At 34.7% G+C, this 20,489-nt stretch overlaps 3 protein-coding genes across 3 annotated transcripts; 1 reads left to right on the top strand and 2 right to left on the bottom strand.

Moving 5' to 3' along the window:
* Positions 1-6: 6 nt before the first annotated feature.
* LOC101242749 lies at positions 7-5,995 on the bottom strand. The gene is made up of 13 exons (XM_026834608.1): positions 5,902-5,995; positions 4,880-4,998; positions 4,232-4,320; positions 3,887-4,020; positions 3,552-3,599; positions 3,074-3,239; positions 2,652-2,821; positions 2,232-2,364; positions 1,998-2,072; positions 1,807-1,844; positions 1,357-1,513; positions 991-1,061; positions 7-481 (listed from the first exon to the last, which is right to left on the bottom strand). The coding sequence occupies exons 1-13, from the start codon at positions 5,960-5,962 to the stop codon at positions 408-410; spliced, it is 1,335 nt and encodes a 444-aa protein (XP_026690409.1). The 5' UTR covers positions 5,963-5,995; the 3' UTR covers positions 7-407.
* A 2,799-nt stretch (positions 5,996-8,794) lies between these two features.
* On the bottom strand, positions 8,795-13,175 carry LOC113474040. The gene is made up of 9 exons (XM_026834658.1): positions 13,069-13,175; positions 12,763-12,870; positions 12,228-12,325; positions 10,803-11,114; positions 10,173-10,279; positions 9,778-9,848; positions 9,168-9,275; positions 8,868-9,017; positions 8,795-8,811 (listed from the first exon to the last, which is right to left on the bottom strand). The coding sequence occupies exons 2-9, from the start codon at positions 12,788-12,790 to the stop codon at positions 8,795-8,797; spliced, it is 891 nt and encodes a 296-aa protein (XP_026690459.1). The 5' UTR covers positions 12,791-12,870; positions 13,069-13,175.
* A 1,388-nt stretch (positions 13,176-14,563) lies between these two features.
* On the top strand, positions 14,564-20,416 carry LOC100184943 (N-acetylglucosamine-1-phosphodiester alpha-N-acetylglucosaminidase-like). The gene is made up of 13 exons (XM_002123229.4): positions 14,564-14,724; positions 15,070-15,228; positions 15,491-15,664; positions 16,068-16,217; positions 16,286-16,362; positions 16,624-16,690; positions 17,055-17,177; positions 17,482-17,697; positions 17,991-18,082; positions 18,370-18,546; positions 18,933-19,061; positions 19,297-19,378; positions 19,561-20,416. The coding sequence occupies exons 1-13, from the start codon at positions 14,651-14,653 to the stop codon at positions 19,904-19,906; spliced, it is 1,866 nt and encodes a 621-aa protein (XP_002123265.1). The 5' UTR covers positions 14,564-14,650; the 3' UTR covers positions 19,907-20,416.
* Positions 20,417-20,489: the final 73 nt, after the last annotated feature.

Consider the following 20,489-nt stretch of genomic DNA (forward strand, 5'->3'; position numbering starts at 1 on the left):
CAAACGAGTAAATCCTGTAATTTTTCATGGCCGCTAAACTGCCGTTAAAATCTTACTTTCCGAGCATATTTGCCATTATTAAACGAAAATCCTGTAATGAGGCCCAGGGTATTCTGGTTTGTCTAGTACTCTAGTAAAATCGCAATGCGCTCTGTGGTGAGCTGCCCATTGTTAAGAGTTAACTTTCTAAATTTCTAAACTAATGAAATTCTAAACTTCTCAGAAGGCCTCAGGTGACCCCAGGCAAATTGTCAGGCGACCCCAGTTGGGGTCGCGACCCACAGGTTGGGAACCGCTGGTATAAAGTATCAAATAAGACATCAGTACTTTAGCTATAAAATAGGACATTAGTATTTTAAGTATGATATAGGATTATTAAAGTTGCCCTGCCACACAGGGATAAATGTTTAACATTTACCCATACCTCTGCATGTGGGTGGGTTTGTAGATCCTGCTGGGCAATCATCTCGTATTCGGATAACTAGAAAAAGAGACATTGTTGAATGTAATTTACTTTATCTTCGCGTGGCCGGAAAACAACAGTCATTATAACACGGGTGATCATACACCTCGCGCCACCTTACGGGTTACCAAGTATGTCCTTGTGAGTGATTATTTTTTTTACACTGCACCGGCAACGTTATTTACTAAATATTGACTGTCAATGTTTGTATGAAAATATCTAGAAAAGTATTTATCGCAAAGACAGCATTGTGATTAAATAAGGTAATACTGTAAGCCATGAAACCTCGGATTTAAGCCAAGTCTTTTAACAGCCAGTCCATGTGTTATTTCATATACAGATTATGTTAGAATTTATAATCAACCACAAAGTTACATACATGGTAACTTGTGAGCAGCAGCAGATGTGTGAAACAGACCACTTATGTTATAACAACTGTCGTTGACCCGACACACGAGGATAAATAAGTTACATTTATCTATTCACCTAGGTCCAAGATGTATAATATATACTCTAACTGTTCTTACTTTGAAATCGAGCCCGATAACAAACTCTAAGAGAAGGCTCCCAACAGCAAGCAAGCATCTGGCAAACACCACTGCATAGATATATTTAAGGTTTAAAATAATTTGCTAATGAGTCGGGTTTTGTAGTTTGTTAAAACATATAATGGTACACTCTTGGAGCAAGAAAATTTTGCGGATTTTAATAATCTTATAAAAATATTACAGGTTTTATCAATGTTTTAAAACATAGTGAGAATTTTTTTGCCAATGGGCCAGATTTTATGTAAGTTAAACCATAGTGCGCATGTATCAATATATACTCATAGAAAATCAGACAGTAAAGGTTACATTTTATTATAGGATAGACCATTAAGTTTTATTTTTTACCCATTTGTAACAATGTTCTTTGTGCATGGTAATGCAGAGAATCGTGAATCGCATATCAGATTAAAGTTTGAGCCAGGTGAGCCAGTTTCACCCCCAACATTTTGGTTTGGGCGTACAGTGGGTTGAAAGGTGCCGTCAAATATGTTTGTTGTGGATGCTGGTTTGAAAATGGAGTTATTTCTGTTATGTTGGAAATATACTATAGTTACCCAGAGATATTAGGCACAGAAGTTGTAAAGTACAAGTAAAAATGTAACCAAAGATATTAGATGCAGAGGTTCTAAACAATTTAGTTTTAAAGAAAGGGAAATAGGTTGTGTATGAAAGTTAAAACACATTGCAGGGCAAATATGTTCATATTTATGTTAATTGTTGTTGGTGAAAAAAAGAGTTTAGAAAAACAGTAGCACAAAGTTAAGTATTAGAAGCCTAATAGATAAATCTTTAAACCTGCTCTGTAGCATGAGTTTCTGTCAAAGCAGCAACCCCTGTAAGATTAAACAGTTAATATTGTGCAGTGTATTATTGTGGCTACAGTTGTGGGATAGTCATATCTATATTTGTATCTACCCATAGCAGTACGGCCTTATACAAATGTGATAGTGCAGTTGTATTGGAAATTAGGTTAACATTTAACTTACAAAGCAACGCATGCACTTTTTCCGATTCCAATCGCCCCACATCGTGACCGGGAGGCCGTGGATAAGCTGCAACCCCTGGAATTAACTATTTGTTACATATGCGTCACCAATAAAGGTAGATGCGTGGAAACTCATAAACAGGTACGAGGTGTAAAACAGAAAAGTCGTGTTATAACAACTGTGGTTGCCCCGCCTCGAGAGAATAAATAAGTTACATTCATTCGCACAACTCACGGGCATGGCTTAGTGTTACAATTTCGTGTTTCTTCGCTTATACAGTCTGTTACAGTACTCGGGCATTCCCGACTCCTTGTGCTTGTACCACCGCCGCAGGTCACGCCGCAATCTGTCCACGAAGTCCATGCCGCTAAATAAAGTAAGTTCGGTTAAACGCTGAAGCTGTATGTAGCGAAAATTCATAATATAAGCACTTTCTCCGGCCTAAATCACACGACCATGACGTAGAATAGAACAGAACATAGCGCAAGTTTCAGCTACATTACCGAGTACAAAAGGGCATTTAACGGAAATCAACATTCACTTAAGAACTAAAGACAAGCTCTAATCGTTACTGGCGACGGTGTAGGTTCCTTGTAAAGCAGTCGCGAATAGGTTCTGTAGCAGACCAAAAACTACGACAGAATTCCGTCTTACCCGCTGTGTCTGCTAAAGGAAAAACTATTTGGTTGCAAGAAACAACTGAGTCTAGCGTGGAAGTATCTGGTTTTAGTAAAGCTTCCATTCTATATGGCCACCTTGATACTGTAGGATCGCCCAATGATAAAGTTTCTGTCTGTTGATTGCTGCAGTGAACGAATTCGACCCTGGGAATTAAGACAAGTTATGTCAGTGCAATACTAAGTCATAGGAATTCAATTTGTGAAGATTTGCAGGAATTAATTACTCGACAAGGAGCATAAGGTGTATGAATACACCGTGTGAGTCTATAGTGTATAATATGTCGCGCGTATAATAACTCGACAATGAGCATGTTTTTTTATTAATACACCATGTGTGTGTGTGGTGTATAAAAATTCACAAATATTATAACTTGACAGTAAGCTTTTCATACGAACCCGCAAGTTGTGTGTGCTTCAAAGAATTGAAACACCGAAGGATAATGCAGGGGGATGCGACCCCGGGGTGTTGTGGTTCTTTGAGTGTTGCATGATGTGTATTGTCTTATGGTGGCCGAGTTGGGGAAATATTGAGCTTGGCTTGGATTTACATTTGAGCAAATTCCTGAAGCGGAAACACTGTTTATTTAAATACTTGTTGCGTGAGAGAGCTTGTATGGCAGGTCTACCAAAATAATAATAATCAGCCACAACATCAGCCAGTTTTTATACGCAATGCGGTGCCGTGCCACAGCAGCTAGACCGCCCACCTTATTGTAAGCGTCGTTTTTCTTGAAATGAAATATAATCATCCTATATTTAAAACAACAACAACATATTCACCCACAAGTTACGTATATAGTGGCTGGCATTGTCCCGCTACGCGAGGTTAAACTCGCAAGAGAAAGGAGCCGTATATCTTATCATTAAATCTTACCGTTTTCAGCAATGCTGTTGGAGCTTGTAGCAGGAAATAAATAAAATCCTGAAAAAATATTTAAATAAACTTTAGTTTAAAGATTATTTTAACAATGTAAAACTGTGATAACAGATTATATATAAGATCGTAGAAGATGGGACAGCTTTTCATTCTATTTTCCCGTCCCAGTTGGTAGTAAACAAAGAACATTAAAAAAATATAAAACCGTATCCTCACGACTTACATATAGACTGGCCATTGTTAAAAATTTAAAACCGATCAGGATACTTGAATATTTTGTGCTCAAAGTGTCCCGTCTCGCCCCACCTTACTATAATTTAACTTGATCTTACTTCGTCCATTACTGGTGTCAGTAGTAAACATATCAATACATTCTTCTATAGGTGGAATTAAGTTGGAACTATTACGAAGATAAACGTTCACTCTTGCTTTCCAACATGGTGCAGTGTCTCGATCAGCGGCGCGGCTGGGAATCCAAAAAAGGTTTATAAAATATGACATATAGTTCTGAGGGGTAAGTTGGGACACCATTTTTTTAACTATAAAAAAATGTCTTTTGGAGTGGTGAAATGCAATTGTATAATAATGTTAATACAGAATACACGTAAAAACATACATAAACAAAATGTTTAGTTAATTCCTGACCACAAAACCGATATCTATCATCGTATGTTTACCTGCAGTTTGACTGATCAGAGTTTTCGTACCACTGCGTATCAAGTATTGACACGTCTACAACGCTGTTCCAATCCCATACATCTCCTACCTAGTATAACATGTTTTATCACACGACCTCTGACAAAGTACATATAGTACTGTGGGGTAAAGTGAGACACTTTTAGCACATGGTATCCAATTATCCTGATCGTGTTTTAAACAATTAACAACGGCCTATGGCAGTTGTTAAGGATTCGGTTTTATGATTCTTTAAACTTTCTTTGTTTACTACCAAATAGGACGAGTAATAGAATTTATAATACGCCTAACCAAAGAATAGTTAAAATATAACTTTATTTATTATTATAAATTTTATAACTTTAGGAAACGCATTATCGAAAAATTGTAAGAGTTAATTATTATTTATCTAGGGCCCTATACGCATTTATTATACGCATATACTATATAGTAAGAATAGATATTGTAAATTTAAACGTTTTATTTCGCTATTTAATTATAGCAGTTACCGCCTGTATCAAGTTGTATAGTACAGTACAGGTGTTTAAGTGTCTTTCCTTGTACGAGTAATGTAAATTATGAGTGTGTGTGATATTAGAACGCCACTTTCGGATATTGCTAATTATTATTAACTGGAATTATCTGACCACCTTGTCTCGTAAGCATCTTGAGAAGTAAGCTCGAACATCTCTTGTTATTTCGATCTGACTATCAGAACTGCTGATAATTTGACGTCTTTTCCTTGTGTTGTGTTCAGCTACGTGACACGCTGCAATATAAATGCATAAATTAGTTAATCAAAAATTTTATAGCGCTGTGGGGTAATATGGGACACTATTATCCAAGTAGTCTGATCGTGTTTTAAACAATTAACAACGGCCTATGGCAGCTGTGAAGATACGGTTTTATTATTCTTTGAATGTTCTTTGTTTACTACCAAAGAGAACAATAAAATTGAATATAAAGATGTCTCATCTGCTCCGACCCTACTATATTTCATTTCCCCATGCACTTTCTGTTGCTTATACAGTTCGGCCTTTTAACCTTTTTTATATCAGAGTAATACGTTTTATTATGTCTATGGAAATAAAATATTAAGTTTACATAATCGAATAAAATATTTTTATCTTGGTTGTCAGACTTTTGCGTTATTAAAATAAACATCATTTTAAAAATCTGCCTTCAAATCCCAAGCGTTCGGAAACTTAAATAAGGAACAAACTATTTCAGTTTAATGATCTATTTTAAGCTTTTAGATTGTAGGTTTATGTTCTCTCTAGTCCAAATCTGGTCTTACCGACGCTTATAGTTACAGTTTACACAACATTGTCGGTATGTTTATGGAGCGTGGTATTTAACCTTCAAGGCATGTGACGTAACCACACCTTCCGTTTGAGAAAATTCGACCGTTTATATCCCGTAACACTAAACACACAAAAGTATGCTTTAACAGAGCTACATAAACATGAAAAACTAGCAATGTAAATTATATCACCCACAAAGTAACATATATATGGTAACTCGTAAGCTGCTGGCACGAGATGTATCACCCCCCCTGTTATAACTACTGTCATTTTTCGGCCACGCGGGGATAAAACAAGTTATATTCATAGCTATATAAACTGTACAATACTCATATATACAATATACAACATATACAACGTTTTCTTACCTTCGTATATTTCAATACATCCCAATATACAGCATATGGTGTGTAGAAACTTACGCCTCATATCCACGCTGTACAACCTCACTCTGATACTTTCTACTGTGGTTACAGAAAACAGCGTGCATGATACGATCGGTGCCAGTATCGGGTTTTCCCGCGCGAGGACCTATATAGGCCCCCAAGGCGAGTCGGAGTGAAATATTGCGAAGAACCTTTCAGTCTTCTTGCACTTGTTGGTATCAGTCACAACAACAACACGTATAGTGTTTATTTATAAAGTACATTATTTAAATTTCTTTCTTCTTATTCAAAACAAAGTATACTCATATTACTTTTATATAGTAGGGTGGGGAAGATGAGACAGCTTTTTATTCAATTTTCCAGTCCCACTTTGTAGTAAACAAAGAACTTTTAGGGGAATTATAAAACCATCTCCCCACAATCACCAATGGACCGTTGTTAATTCTTAAAAACATGATCATAGCTTTTGGATATGTGCTAAAGGTGTCCCATCTTACCCCACGGTACTTTATGACTCTATAAAGAGAGTCCATAGTAATGTAATAGAGTAACACACTATAGAATTTATATTGTAACTTCTATAACAGTTGCAGCTGTATGCATCCCGAGAATATATAGACATGAACACGTTATAGCACATGCTATTTTGTATAGCGTGTTCTGGTTTAATAAATTAATCCTATTAGTGCTTATGTATAACCAAACATTGCAACAAGCGCTACCTTACACCTCAAAACTAAATGCTTAGCCCATAAAATCACAGAAAAATAACCTTACAGAAACAAAAAAATTGCAGTCGTTTTTTAATACCCAAACTTGGTATATTTATGGCTAAAAATCTTTGTATGCTAATCCTGCGTATCTAAATATACAGCATATGGATACGCATGAATTCACCGAATCTCAATAACCCGATTTTACTAGTGAGATAAGTAACTATAGCGCCTAAGGGTGTGTTATGCTTTACGAATGTAAATTTTAGGGTATATTATATATATAAAATTGTGTATAAATTGTTTATGCAAATACCTGGCTGTATATATACGGTTTGAATGCAAACAAATGCGGATGGTCATAGCCTCTATAATATTACACAGGCTCGATTATTTAAACTATAAAATCGCCAAATTTTTAAAAATATTTCCAAGAGTGCAGTATATGTAAATAATTTGTATTTTTTTACTTTTTAGGTCTTACAATGAACTAGTAATTGTTGATACACTAATCTATAGTAAAATACTTTTGTGTTTTGTTTTTTTTATTTAAACAGTGGCAAAGCATCGGTGAAGTACAATGTAATTCACAAATATAGTTAAACAGCGCATTTAAATCAATGAACATGTGGTAAGCAGTTAGCTTAGAATGTGCAGCGATTTTTAGTTACTTGGCAAAAATAAGATACGGCAATATAAGCCACTATAAAAGTTGTGTTTCATATTGCCTAAAATTTCCCTTTCAAATAAAAGTTAATATTTTGTAAATGGTACTATATGAAGTTAGATATAGATACCGTAAGCATAATATCTCCTATACTTACCATTCGTGTTTTCGAAAAAAAAAAATAAAACGCTCTTATAGGTTAGTCGTGGAGATACAGTTATATAATATTGTAAATATTCCGTGTTTATTACCAGATGGGACGATAAAAATGAATGAAATTTTATTCTGATATAATATAATTAGAAACGCGCTTGTAGTAGTAGTACAAAAACTCATTCACTGTTGCTTGGTTGGTGTCGAAATATTCGATTCTTCTTCAGCTGTAGGATAATGAATGAATTAATGCAACCTGCTTTTTCCTTACGTGGCCGTAAAACGACATGCGCTATAACATGGATGTTCTGTTTCATACACCTCATGCCAGCTTTCAAGTTAGCACAAATGTAGCTTTGTGGGTGATTGTTTTCATGTTGGTTTTAAAATGCTTAAGTTACGTGAGTGTTTTTACCGCCGAGTATTAATATTAATCAAAATATCTTATAGCAAATAATGTTGCAATGACAGCTCTTTTAGTGACATAGCGAAAATAAATGCCCACGTTATGTGTTGGTCTGTTTCACCATGAAACTTGATTAAACAGTTTACAGTTTGGGTTCTAAAAGGGTTAAGAACTACTGAATTACGTTTTAGTGTGGAATTTTGTTTTGTAAAACATTATTTGTACTTTTATGTAGCCAAAGCGACAGGGGAAAATGGGCCCCACGATTATTAATGTGAATCTGCTGTTACAGATATGGGCTAAAAGTTTATTGTTTAAACTGGAACACAAACCATATTCAAATGAGTTTTCTCTTCCCATCATAGTTTCATCTCTTGTTGATAGACTTTCTAATGAAGTTGTCATTTTTTTAAGATCAATGCGAGACCTATATGGTGAGATGTAAAAATTTTAATCAATGTTTGTTTAGAAGTAATTTGAATGAATGAACGAATGTAACCTATTTATCCTCGCGTGGCGGGGCAACGACAGTTGTTATAACACGGGTGTTATGTTTCATTCACCTCGTGTCCGCTTACGAGTTACCCTATGACCCTATGTGATAGCTTTGTGGGTCATTGTTTTTTGTATGGCTGACAATATAAACAACCTGTAGTCCAAAATAGTTAACTCGGTTGGGGCAAATGGGGTGTCTCGTATACGTACATAATGGTAACAGCGTCGAACCTTTTGAACCCATATAAACTGTGATGGGGTACAGATAAATAGGGGCGCTATAACCGCGGCCCTGGTTATCGTGAAGTTTAAACATACCTGAAAGAAATTGTTCTAGCCGCTCGTTGCTCCAACTTTTGTATTTTTCTCCTCACTTCCCATTCTCTGTTTCTTAAAACTTTTCGATGTTTCGTCGTTAATATCGAATCCTTTGACATAACTTCATTTCCCCGATATTTCTTTTTGTGCTGATTTCTATTCGCGTTAAGCTCTGGAACCAGTTCTGTTCTAGAACTATTGTTATTGTTACTGTTACTGTTTAAGTTTGGTGACGTAGAGGAGGTAGACATTTCATCTCCTGCGTCTTCTTGTGTGTCTGTGGATTTAGTTTGTAATTCTGGGCTTCCGACCTCAGTGTGCGTTTCGTCGTATGTTGTTTGCGGTTCTGTGAATAATATAATTACCCACATTGTAACTCGTAAGCGGGCACGATATGTAAATGAAATAGAACACGCGAATTATAACGACTGTCGTTTACCGCCAGGAGGTTGCATTCATTCGAAAGATATTTAGTTGGAATAAAGCCATAACTTACCCACGAATACGTCTGGCTCATGGTTCTTTGCATTTAATTCTGGCGTCGTTTCGCTTTGTTCCTTACTGCTGTGTGGAATATCTCCGTAGGTTTGCGGGGGTAGCCTATCTGCATCATGATCACATATTAATGATGATAATATGATATAGTGTAATACTCATTATAGCAGGGTGGGGGAAGATGGGATACCTTTATCACATAATGTCCAAGTATACTAACAGTATTATAAACAATTATAACAATGGTTTGAAGGAGTCATGAGGATACAGTTTTATAATACTTTGAATGTTCTTTGTTTACTACCAAATGGGACGAGAAAATAAAATTAAAATGTGTCCCATCTTCCCCTACCCTACTATACATTTAAATATGTCTCAAAATCTGCAATGCGACTAACTATAGAGTTTCTACCGTAAAACCAGCTCAGGTCCTATATTTCACCGACAAGAACGTTTAACCCTTTGTCTGTAATACGAAAAGAATTCTTCAGAAAGTCTATATGGTCGTTTATGAAATTCATTTTGAATTAGCACAAGCTTAGTTTTTTTAATTTGATAGGCCATAATCGGTATAATTAAACGCTAAAGCAAATCCACATTATCAAACTAACCATAGTTATGATGGTGGTGTTGTTCATCATATGTTGAAAATGATGAAATTGCTTCTTCATGCCTTAACGACCTAATGCATAGATCACACGTATTATGTTCACATTAACAAATATATCATTTGTATATGAATGAGGCCTAACGACGGGTTAGCCCTGGATCCTATAATTGAGATTGAGGCGAGAGATGGCCCATTGCTCTTAAAGTGAGAGATTGAGGCGAGAGATGGCCCATTGCTCTTAAAGTGAGAGATTGAGGCGAGAGATGGCCCATTGCTCTTTACTTTAACATTGTATATATATATGCAAGATTTTTTTATAAATTCGAAGCACGCCGTGTGACTTTTGATTTAGCCTATTACCCTTTTAATACATTATCGTTTACTGCATATACATACCTGCATATATCGCAATCAGATTGTCCGTGATAAAAAAGTTCAGTTATTCCCCGTTGTAATACGGGGTCGGTTGGAAAATCTCTTATGTCGGTATGATAAAATTTCATCTGAAAAAAAATATTAAATTCAGAACATTTTAGTTAAACATACCAGCTTTGTAAATGCGCTGCCATGTCCACAGTCGAGCAGCAGTTTTTATGACGTTACGTTAACGAAGTGTAGATAATTGCTAGAGGAAATATATAGTACGGTGGGGTGAAGTGGGACACTTTTTCATTCTATTTGGTAGTAAACAAAGAACATTCAAAGAATTATAAAACTGTATCTTCACGACTTCTATAGACCGCCGTTGTTAATTGTTTAAAACACGATCAGAATATTTGGATACTATAAATGTGTCCTGTCTTTCCTGAACCGACTATATAGTAGGTTAGAGGTGTAATTGTTCATATTTTCTTTCTATTTTAACGTCCTATTTAGTAATATATAAAGAAAGAATATTTAACGAATCGCGTTACAAAACAAGATTGGATATTGTGTGCTAACAGAAAATAAGTTGTTAAATAGAATATTTTAACTTTACAAAGTTAGTAATATTGTTCTTATGTTAAATGAGAATACTTAACTAACTTGGAAAGCATCGTCACGCAAAGCTGAACTTGAGCTTTTTTTTCTTTGAAACTTAACATAACGCGAAAGAACCAACCCCAGAATTGCGAAGAAAAAACCAACCCCGACCAAAGACCATCCCACTACTGTTGACTGTGTTAAAGCAACTGCCAAGCCAGCAGTTAGGATTACGATAACTAGAATGGCCCAAAACACCGGCAAGAGGCGTCGGCATGTTTCACTATTGTCGGAGTTGGTTTGTTTGAAGCTGTTTTTCTTTTTTCTTGAGTAAGCGGTTCTAGTTATATGTTGGGGTTGGTGGTCAGTCTTTTTCTGTGACAAAAAAAAAGCAAACAAGAAAATAGTTTAAATTGTATGTAGAAAATACAGTCCCATGGCGAGGCATACGCCGGGGGACTTGGGATTTAAGCCAGAGTTTGGGGCCTTATATAAGAAGCCAACGTTGTAGTCGACTTTTATAAAAAAAAAGCAATTTCAATACTAGCACACTTTTAATTGCTACAGTCAGTGTGTGTAAATGACATTGAAATAAAAAAAACTGATATAGTGTACAACTAAAGCTAAAATGAACATAAAAAAAAATTAACTAAAATACCAAGTTTAAACCATGTACAATAAAACAGCAATAGGGCAAGTTGGCAAAAATATTAGAAAAAACTCAAACTTAACCACATAACGTTTTTGTATTTTATCCAGTTATTATACAACTAAAACACGTGCAGTCGACATACGTGTGGTCTAGCTATATGACATAAGCGAAACAGAAACATATTGTTGTTGTCTAAAAACCTATCATGTGGGTTTATGTTTATTCGGATCATTTTAGGCACTTTACTCATATTTTTTATAATTGATAAATGTAACTTGCTTTGGCCTATTTATGCGTGCGCGGGAAAACGACAACAGTCGTCATAACACATGTGTTTCATACGCCTCGTGTTTATACCAGCATGCGATCATCTGAATGCCACATAGATTTACAAACCTAACACTGAACAAATAAAGATACACTGCTTTAATTGCGTGTTTTCAACAAAACTGGCTTCTGCTAATATGTTTCACAATACGGATACCCCATACCGTTGCTGTATATACAATAGGGTGAGGGAAGATGGGACACCTATTATAACTCTATTTTCTCGCCCCATTTAGCATTAAACAAAGAACATATACAGAGAAATATAAAACTATATGCCCACGACTTCGATTGGTCGTTGTTAATTGTTTAAAACACGGTCAGGATATTCGGACATTATGTGCTAAAGGTGTCCCATCTTCCCCCACCCCACTCTACGTTTTAAATTACGTCATCGCCAAAAATAAATAAATAACTAAAATTAAACATATTAAAATTAAAGGAATAAAATAATGAACCAAAATTGAAATCAAAATAAAATCACTCGCATTTGTCGTGCCTGTATATACCTTAACACTCAACTGAGCTATCATTCCAATTTTTCGTGGCATGCTAGGATAAGTATTTGTAACATCTTCTTCAATCGTATCTATCCTATCACGACGCCCTGTCATCCAGTTTAATTAGTTGGCAATAAGCCATTTTATCAAACGCTGCTGACTGTGATCAAATAGTCAATTACCTAACGTTCATTATTAGATGCAACACAGTCAATAAAACTGCACCCAAGTTGAAATGTAATTAAACGAGCCTATTTAAACGAAGTCAGTCTGCTATAACGCTCATTTAAAACACCCTTATAGGCATAGTATGCTGTTTCCGTTGCATGTGCATTTCGCTGACGTGACGCAGAAACGTATACGTCATTATGCCTGCAATTTATCATAGAGTGGGAAAAGCATTAGGAAGTAAAACTTACGACGCACGATACGTTGTTGCATATGTATACCTGCACTACCTTCGATATTACATACATGTATGTGATCATTTTTATTTAACTTATAATGCATTTTTGCAATACATCATATCTAACATTGTACTCACGTTTTTGTCCTGATATGTCATGTTCCATGGCACAAACTTGTTAGTGATCCGCATCCACACAAAGCAACTAAATGCTGCTGAATCTTTTCGTGCACTTTATTTATATCTCTACGAAAACATGCGCAGAGTAGTTACCATCCGGTACACCGGTACACGTAATCAAAACAACTATACAGCGCAATAAAAAAAAAACACTGCGCCAAGTTATAGTGCTGTTTTTCGCTCCTGCAAACCGAATACAGTATCCAGACAGCACTTAGCGACCGAAACGAACTCCATAGAGAAAGTTGACGCAATTAGCTTTACCTTTACGCTCACTTAAACTTGAAATGCGCAACAAATTCCAACACAACGCAGACACTTATTGTGTGTGGTAGCTACAGGTACAACATACACACACGTTCGTAATTGCGTGACTAGTTACCTCGTTACTAATTTTACAAGAATTATACGAACGTATATAATGACGTCGGCGAATAAATTTAGTGTATATCTGACTGTGGTGTAAATTTAAAATGCCACACCTGTACATACACATTACTAATTCAAGTTAATTTGTTAAATCTTTTTACTTCTACACATACTTATACTGTTCTGTTTCTTCGCTAAGTTTTAACGCATAAAGTCCAACATGAACTTGACCATTTGGTAACTCTGTGACAAACCCAGCTCTTTTTATACGGGCTCAATCCAAGAGATAAAGTCAGCGTCTGCAACGAAAGTCGATAAAATGATTAATTCTTTAACGACCCCGGGCAAGTGGGCCGGGAGAAGGCAATTACAACCGAGATTCTATTTTCCTAATGCTGTGAGTGCTATGTGATACCGGATTAGATTTAAATCGGCTACCGTGTGTAATTAGCATACCTGTGACCGTTTGTTTGCTATTATTTTTTCCTATTTTGAAGTCGCTTTTGGATATTAACAATTTAATATTGACGTAGGCCGTGGTAAGATTTTCATGTTTTCATTCTCTGTCATTGTTCCGGTAGGTAGTTACATGAAGAAAAAAATAAAATTGTATATAACCGTATTATCACGCCTCTAAAATAACGTTGTTGATTATTATTATCCAATTAGGAAATAAACGATGTTCTGTGTTAATGGTATATCCTATCTTATCCACATTGGTGTGATACGCCTGGTGTAATAAAACGAAATAAATTGTTTTTTTTGGAATCAGGTACGCATCATGTGACGTACAGCAGGCCCTCATACGTCAATGTAACCAATAGTTACGCAGAACAAAAGCAATGTGCGTAACATAAACCAATAATTCGCGTTTTCGATCTTTGTGAACAATAGTGAAATATAAAATCATGCCTATCCTGGGTATCATTTAAATTTTGCGGAAATCCTTTTTTCGTATGGTTTGTTACGCCGCTTCACTGCCAACAAAAAGTTTTCCAGTCTCGATGAAAACGTTGATAATATAAGTAAAGGGCAATTTTATATTTATTTTTGTATGGTTCGGCATTGCGGTCAAGATGACGGATTGACTGATATGAACTATTTGTTCATGGCTTAGTCATAGTGGATGTATACGTCTGCTTTTATAGATTGTAAGTTCAGAAGCACAGTTTTAACGATCGACTGGCTCCAGTTAAAAGTCAAGCAAATTATTACGGAAGTTTATATATTTATTGCCTAGATAGTTCCGTTATATTTACACATCAATCCTTATTTTTCTTTTTTTTTATTTGGATGCACATTTTTTAAATAAGCAATCCCCGTTTAATTTAATCTGTATGACATTTCTATGCTTCATTTCCATGATGTTTTTGCTCATGATATCGTTCGGGTATTCCCCTTTGCAAAAATGGAAAAATTAAAACTGTAAAAAAATAATTGAAAAGTGAGATTATAAAATAGAACTGGTGTATAATGTATGATGAGAGCCTTTTTAATTTGTCTTCTACCTTACATTCTGGCTAATGGTTTAGCTTCAGCAATGGAATACGAGTAAGTGTTGGAATTTTGTTGGAAACATTGTAAAATTTGAAAATACATTTACATATACTATTTGACTCTTGCCATTTTTTTAAAAGATAATAAAAAATGAAAAATTTACCTACAAAGTAACATACACAGTAACTTGTAAGCTAACACAAGGTGTATGAACACCCGTGTTATAACGACTGTCGTTTTTCGGCCACGCGAAAATACAGCAAGTTACATTTATTCATTACATTTAAAATTATGTTAACAGTTGTTTTGCTGTTGATCCCTTCTTGTCTTTCTTTAAATAACATCATCTCCGTTATCGTTTTCGAAAAGTCAAATGAAAATTATGTTATGTTAATCCAGATCATTGAAGGATGATCTCCTTTCTCCTTACCCTGCTCACCATTCACCCGTTCAATCATCACGAACCACCCGAGATATACACCCATTGTTACATAACAATACATACCTCACATACAATGCTCATTCTTCAGAAAATTTATTTCCAGTTACTAATACCAGGTATCTATATGTATGTTGTTTGTTTGCAATTGTAATTTAGGTTAGTGTATTTTCCAACTCTGATTTAAAGTTGGTTTATTTTCATAATCTTGACTTAAAATTAGTGTATTTCTTTAACTTCTAATCATTGAAATTGGTTTTATTTTTAAACAGAAACGTTTAAAAAAATTGTAACATACTTTTAGACTTTTATATTTGTGTTGAAACTGACCAGAAAATTCATACATAAACTCATCACTATATTTCAATTCCTTGTGTTTAGATACTTTGTATCAGACATTGCTTTAAACCAATGGAGTACATACAACAAAAACCATGTGTATGGCCATGTCACCACAATATACAATCCATCTAAGACCTTTAGTGTGTTGGAAGCCACTTATGGTGGTTGTCAGGGTAATCAACTTGATACTTCAGTGAACGCAGCAAGGAGGGGGTAGGTCAAGGGTACTTGTGTTGGTCAAGGGTACTTGTGTTGGCAATGGCACAGCCATGGGGGTTTTGGGGCTGAATACCCCCTTTTTTCAAAAAAAAGTAAAAATAATAACTTTTCTTTAAAATTTTTTTTCTGGCTGCGCCACTGATTATGTGTAACAGAAAATTTTTGTTTTCTGGTTGTACATATTCCAAAGAAATTTAGGTAAATTTTCTAATTGAATTAATGAATATGCTGATCAAAGGTTACTAGGAACAATAATAAATGTCAATAATGATTCTAGACACCAGATATTAAAACTAGATTATATAGTATACTGTATAAATATTCAAACATTTGTTATCCAAGTATAAGATGCAAAAAGCAACTTTAAAACTCAAACAAAATCATATCTACATTGCAGGCAGTGCTTTGTCGCTCAAAACGGTGGTTATTTTAACACAAAAACACAATCCTGTCTTGGTAATGTTATATCTAGAGGTAGAACGTTGCACACCTCAGATGCTACTAATGCACATTTCGGTATTTTATCCAATGGTTCTATAGTAGTGGGGTAAGGGAATTCTGATTTTGAAATTTTGTTTTTAGGTATGTATTTGATTGAAAGAATTTGTTCTTTAGGTATATATCTGATGCTGATTTGAGACGATTGAATTTTACAAATTTGGTTGGTGGTGTGATATGGCTTGTTAGAAATGGTAAGTATATAGATGTACTTTAGCGTGTAGTGACCACGCTCATTTTCTTCCAGTTAAATGTAAATATGTTTTTAACCGTAAGCCTGTTTTAACAACTGTTGTTTTGTCGCTAGAGCCTCTTTTTTTTCATTTAAAATATTTCTAGATCTTCACTAATGTAATCGAAGAGAGTAAGAGACAATTTAATAAAGTTATTATTATATTATTATATATACTATAGCATGTATTCTCTATTTGTGCCAATCAAGTTGCGATTTTCAGGAACTTCATTTGTTGAAGAATCAGTTTCAATGGAGAGTTCTGATACAGAAGAAACTGGAACTTTGAGGTTAGAAGTTATTTAGGTTTTTAACCTAGTTTTTTTATAATAGTTCTGGAGCTGTGGTAGTGGTTAGCGTGTCTGCCTCTATCCCAGAAGTTATAGGTTCAAAGCTCGCTGCTCCTATTGTGGCTCTCCTTGGGCAAAATCTTTACTAGCATGGGATGTCTAAATTGTCAAAAAGTATGAAATGCCTAGAAAAATGATCATCTGCACATCTGGCACATGTTACATACATGGTAACTTGTAGGCAGGCACTAGGTGTATGAAACTAGACACCCATGTTATAATGACTATCCCTGCCCTGCCACTCGATAAACAAATTACATTCATTCATTAATAACCTGGCATACATGAAAACATATTACCACAGATACTTCAGTGATGTTCAGTCAGCACGTACAGCTATTGGTCACGATAAACATGGATGGGTTGTTCTTGTGCAAGTAGATGGACAAACTGGAGCAAGAGGAGTTAACTTAAATTCATTCTCAAAGTGGGTGTTTGTGTTTTATAAATAGTTGTTTTTGTTAGAAAGTTTATTTGTGTTTGCATAAGAAACATCGTAATAAACAAAAAGTCATTTTCAATTTTGCTTAAAATTTTGGATTAAAACAAATAAGATGTTTATACACACAATTTGAATCCTTGTAAAGTGTGATAATTTAACTCTTGAACATAAAACTGAAAAGGATGCTTTGGTGTATAAAATTTAGAAAGTAAATGCTTTATTTTTTTTCAAGTTTAAGGTTTCTACACTTTCTAGAATAAAGATTTATGTACCCAGTGTTTCCCATCAGGTTTTTGATAGAAGATCTTCACCTTGTCAATGCGATCAATCTTGATGGTGGAGGGTCGGCAACACTGGTGATAAATGGCACTTTAGCTAACACACCATCTGACCATTGTAAGGGAAATCCACAATGGAGATGTGCGAGAGCCATATCAACCATTGTGTGCGCACATTCACCTATATGTGACCAACACTGTGAGGATGGAGAGTGTATTCATGGAAGGTATAAGACAATTTGTTACCATTTTGTATTTATTTAATAACTGGCACTACCACGCTTCACTGGCACTTTTTTCAATATCTTTTAGCTATTACATTAACACTCGTCATTTGGCTGTTATTCCCTTTTTTTGATTTTTACATATTAGGATGTTTACTATTGTTTGAAGAGTTTCAAACTAGAGATTTTATGTAAGTTGCTTATCCTCGCATGGCTGGAAATGACTGTCATAAAAACAGCTTTTTGCAAATAGAGTAAGTGTTATAATTATATATAATTATAATTTCTATATTCAGATGTCAGTGTCATGAAAATTATGTTGGATCATCATGTAATGAGTTATCTTGTGGAAAACATAACTGCTCTGATCATGGACACTGCACTGCAAGTATGAGATATCGCACACGCACTATTTTATAATTTTTCAGTGCTAGTTTTTAGATCAAGGGATTTGAGTGTTGGGTTGTAATATTTTTTTGTCATAGAACATCATGTTTACGTTTGTATTACTGCTTATTATTTACATTTGTTTAACTTTATGTAAATATAAGCATTAGTATATTTTTATTATAGTGGTATAATTCTAATTTCTTATATATATGAGATCTATTATGCTACATATAATATAACATATAGTATAATTGATAGTATATATAAGCAGTTTTCATTATATAGGTGGTTGTGTGTGTAATGCTGGATGGAGTTCCACAGCTTGTGACATCCCATGTAATGGCACAATGTATGGAAGAAATTGCACTCAGGAATGTAAATGTTCTGAACATGGGGTTTGTGATCCAGTGAATGGAGATTGTGAGTGTGAAGCTGGTTTTCATGGAGATAGGTGTAGTACAGGTTGGTAGAATGACAAAGTATGCTGTATAGGCATTTTGGCAACATTGAATGAATCAATAAATATAACTTAATTTATTTCTCGTGGCCAGAAAACGAGAGTCAATATAACATGGGTGCTCTGTTTCATACACTTCGTGCCAGCTTGAGAGACATCAAATATGTAATGTACTATACCATTCATTAGTATACATATACTTTAACATGCAATAGTATTCTTAGCGATGTATGTTTGCGTTTAACTCATTTTGTGTTATATTTTACATAACCGTTATATTTACAGTTTTATACCATAAAAAACAAAAGTGTCTGCTTTTTAATTGTGGATAGTTACTTAATTTAATTCATTATATGTGTTTTATCTTTAAATATTTTTACAAAATTAACAGTTTGTCTACCTTGGAAATATGGTAAGAATTGTCAATTTCAATGTCATTGTGGGGAATCCTGTTTTTGTGATGCAGTCACTGGTAAATGTGGAAATTACAATAATAGTAGAACCCAAGAGATTGCAGAAGGTTTGTAGTAGTTTAAGATTGCTATTATTGGTGCATAAACTTGAAGAAATGAATGTAACATAGTTATTCTGGAGTGACGGTGCAAAGGACACACACTCACAAAAATAGTATTCAAGCATAGCATAAAGCACCAAATCGGTAAAGCTAAAGACAGATGACTAACCAGTTTGCCATGGCTCCAGAAGCAGCATACTAGATACTTTAGTAATTAATACATTCAGTGTGTAATTTTCAGTTTCTTCATGTATTGAGTCAATGGGTAACAGGAACAAGCAACAAGTTGTATATGAGGGTTTATCTAATGAAGAACTTTACGCGTAAGTTTAATGTCAGTCATCCTATTATTTTGTTTAAAACCTTAGTATTTATTCAGATTGTAATACATTTTAAGTTTTATAAAAAAATAGCAAAAAAATGACTAAATGTACATAAGAAAAAAAGCCATATCTTGTATATGTTATAGCTTGTCTTTACTAAAAAGATAACTTTGTTGTTGCAGCCGCCTTCTCAGTTTGATTTGCACAATATCGTTGTTGCTTGTAATAAGCATGTGTGTCAACTTTATACTTCTATGGCAACGACATATCTCTAACAAAGCAGAGCAAGAGGTTGAAGAATACGAGATTGTAACGGATGATACTGAACATACAGCTTCATCTACAAGTCTACCTTCCCCACAACGTGTTGCTTCTTTAAAGTCCAGAAGCGAAGAAGTAAAAGCTAAGTTTCGTGAAATGGTGAAACTAAAAATGAAGCACTTCTGGTCGAACGGATATGAAAGGGTTGCTGCTGATAACTCTGATAGTGGAGAATATCATGAATTAAGTTTGCTGTCTCCTACTTAAAGAAAAGCCTTGCTCGTTTTAATATATTGATCATACAAACATATTAGTTTTACTTTACATTACACCTTATGCCATTGTTTTCATTTTAATAAGCGGATTCCATTTGTTGCCTTTTCTTTGGTTTTTATTTAGAATTAAGCTAGCTGCGAATATAAATAATGTCAAATGTATTGTTTGTAACCTTATGCAAAAATGACAATAATTTACCGCAACACACATGCAGTGCTGCGCTATGACAATCTTTCCTTAGCCCAAGTTTCACTGAGTGTACAGTATGCATTTTTTGATGTACTTGAGTTTCAGATACAAAAATATTTTATGTATTATATTTTTGTTAACATGGTAGTGATACTGTTTTCCAATGTACTTCCTTTTGGTGCAATAGATTTTGGTGACTTTATTTTGATGTATTTTCATGCCTTAACACCTGTTTAACTTTTCTTATATTGTACCTTGCTCTAACTGTAATTGCAAACTTCAACAACACTATAACAAACTTGTAAAATTCTTTAATTGCATTTTATTGCCTCCAGCAGTAGTTCAGTATTATTATAGCCATCAAGGGAATAGTTTATTGTTTTTC

This window comes from Ciona intestinalis, chromosome 5 (assembly GCF_000224145.3).
Source record: "Ciona intestinalis chromosome 5, KH, whole genome shotgun sequence".
Classification (NCBI taxonomy): Eukaryota; Metazoa; Chordata; class Ascidiacea; order Phlebobranchia; family Cionidae; genus Ciona; species Ciona intestinalis.

Coding starts and splice junctions, on each gene's coding strand:
- LOC101242749 (XM_026834608.1), bottom strand. CDS start 5,962: ATGAGGCGTAAGTTTCTACACACCATATGCTGTATATTGGGATGTATT. Junction 3,600..3,886: donor TGACACCAGTAATGGACGAA/GTAAGATCAAGT, acceptor ATATTTTTTCAG/GATTTTATTTATTTCCTGCT. Junction 3,240..3,551: donor CAACAGCATTGCTGAAAACG/GTAAGATTTAAT, acceptor TTTCCGCTTCAG/GAATTTGCTCAAATGTAAAT.
- LOC113474040 (XM_026834658.1), bottom strand. CDS start 12,790: ATGGAACATGACATATCAGGACAAAAAC. Junction 10,280..10,802: donor TGCGTGACGATGCTTTCCAA/GTTAGTTAAGTA, acceptor ATTTTTTTTCAG/ATGAAATTTTATCATACCGA. Junction 9,018..9,167: donor TGAGCCAGACGTATTCGTGG/GTAAGTTATGGC, acceptor TATTATTCACAG/AACCGCAAACAACATACGAC.
- LOC100184943 (XM_002123229.4), top strand. CDS start 14,651: ATGATGAGAGCCTTTTTAATTTGTCTTCTACCTTACATTCTGGCTAAT. Junction 14,725..15,069: donor GCTTCAGCAATGGAATACGA/GTAAGTGTTGGA, acceptor ATGTTAATCCAG/ATCATTGAAGGATGATCTCC. Junction 15,229..15,490: donor TTTCCAGTTACTAATACCAG/GTATCTATATGT, acceptor CCTTGTGTTTAG/ATACTTTGTATCAGACATTG.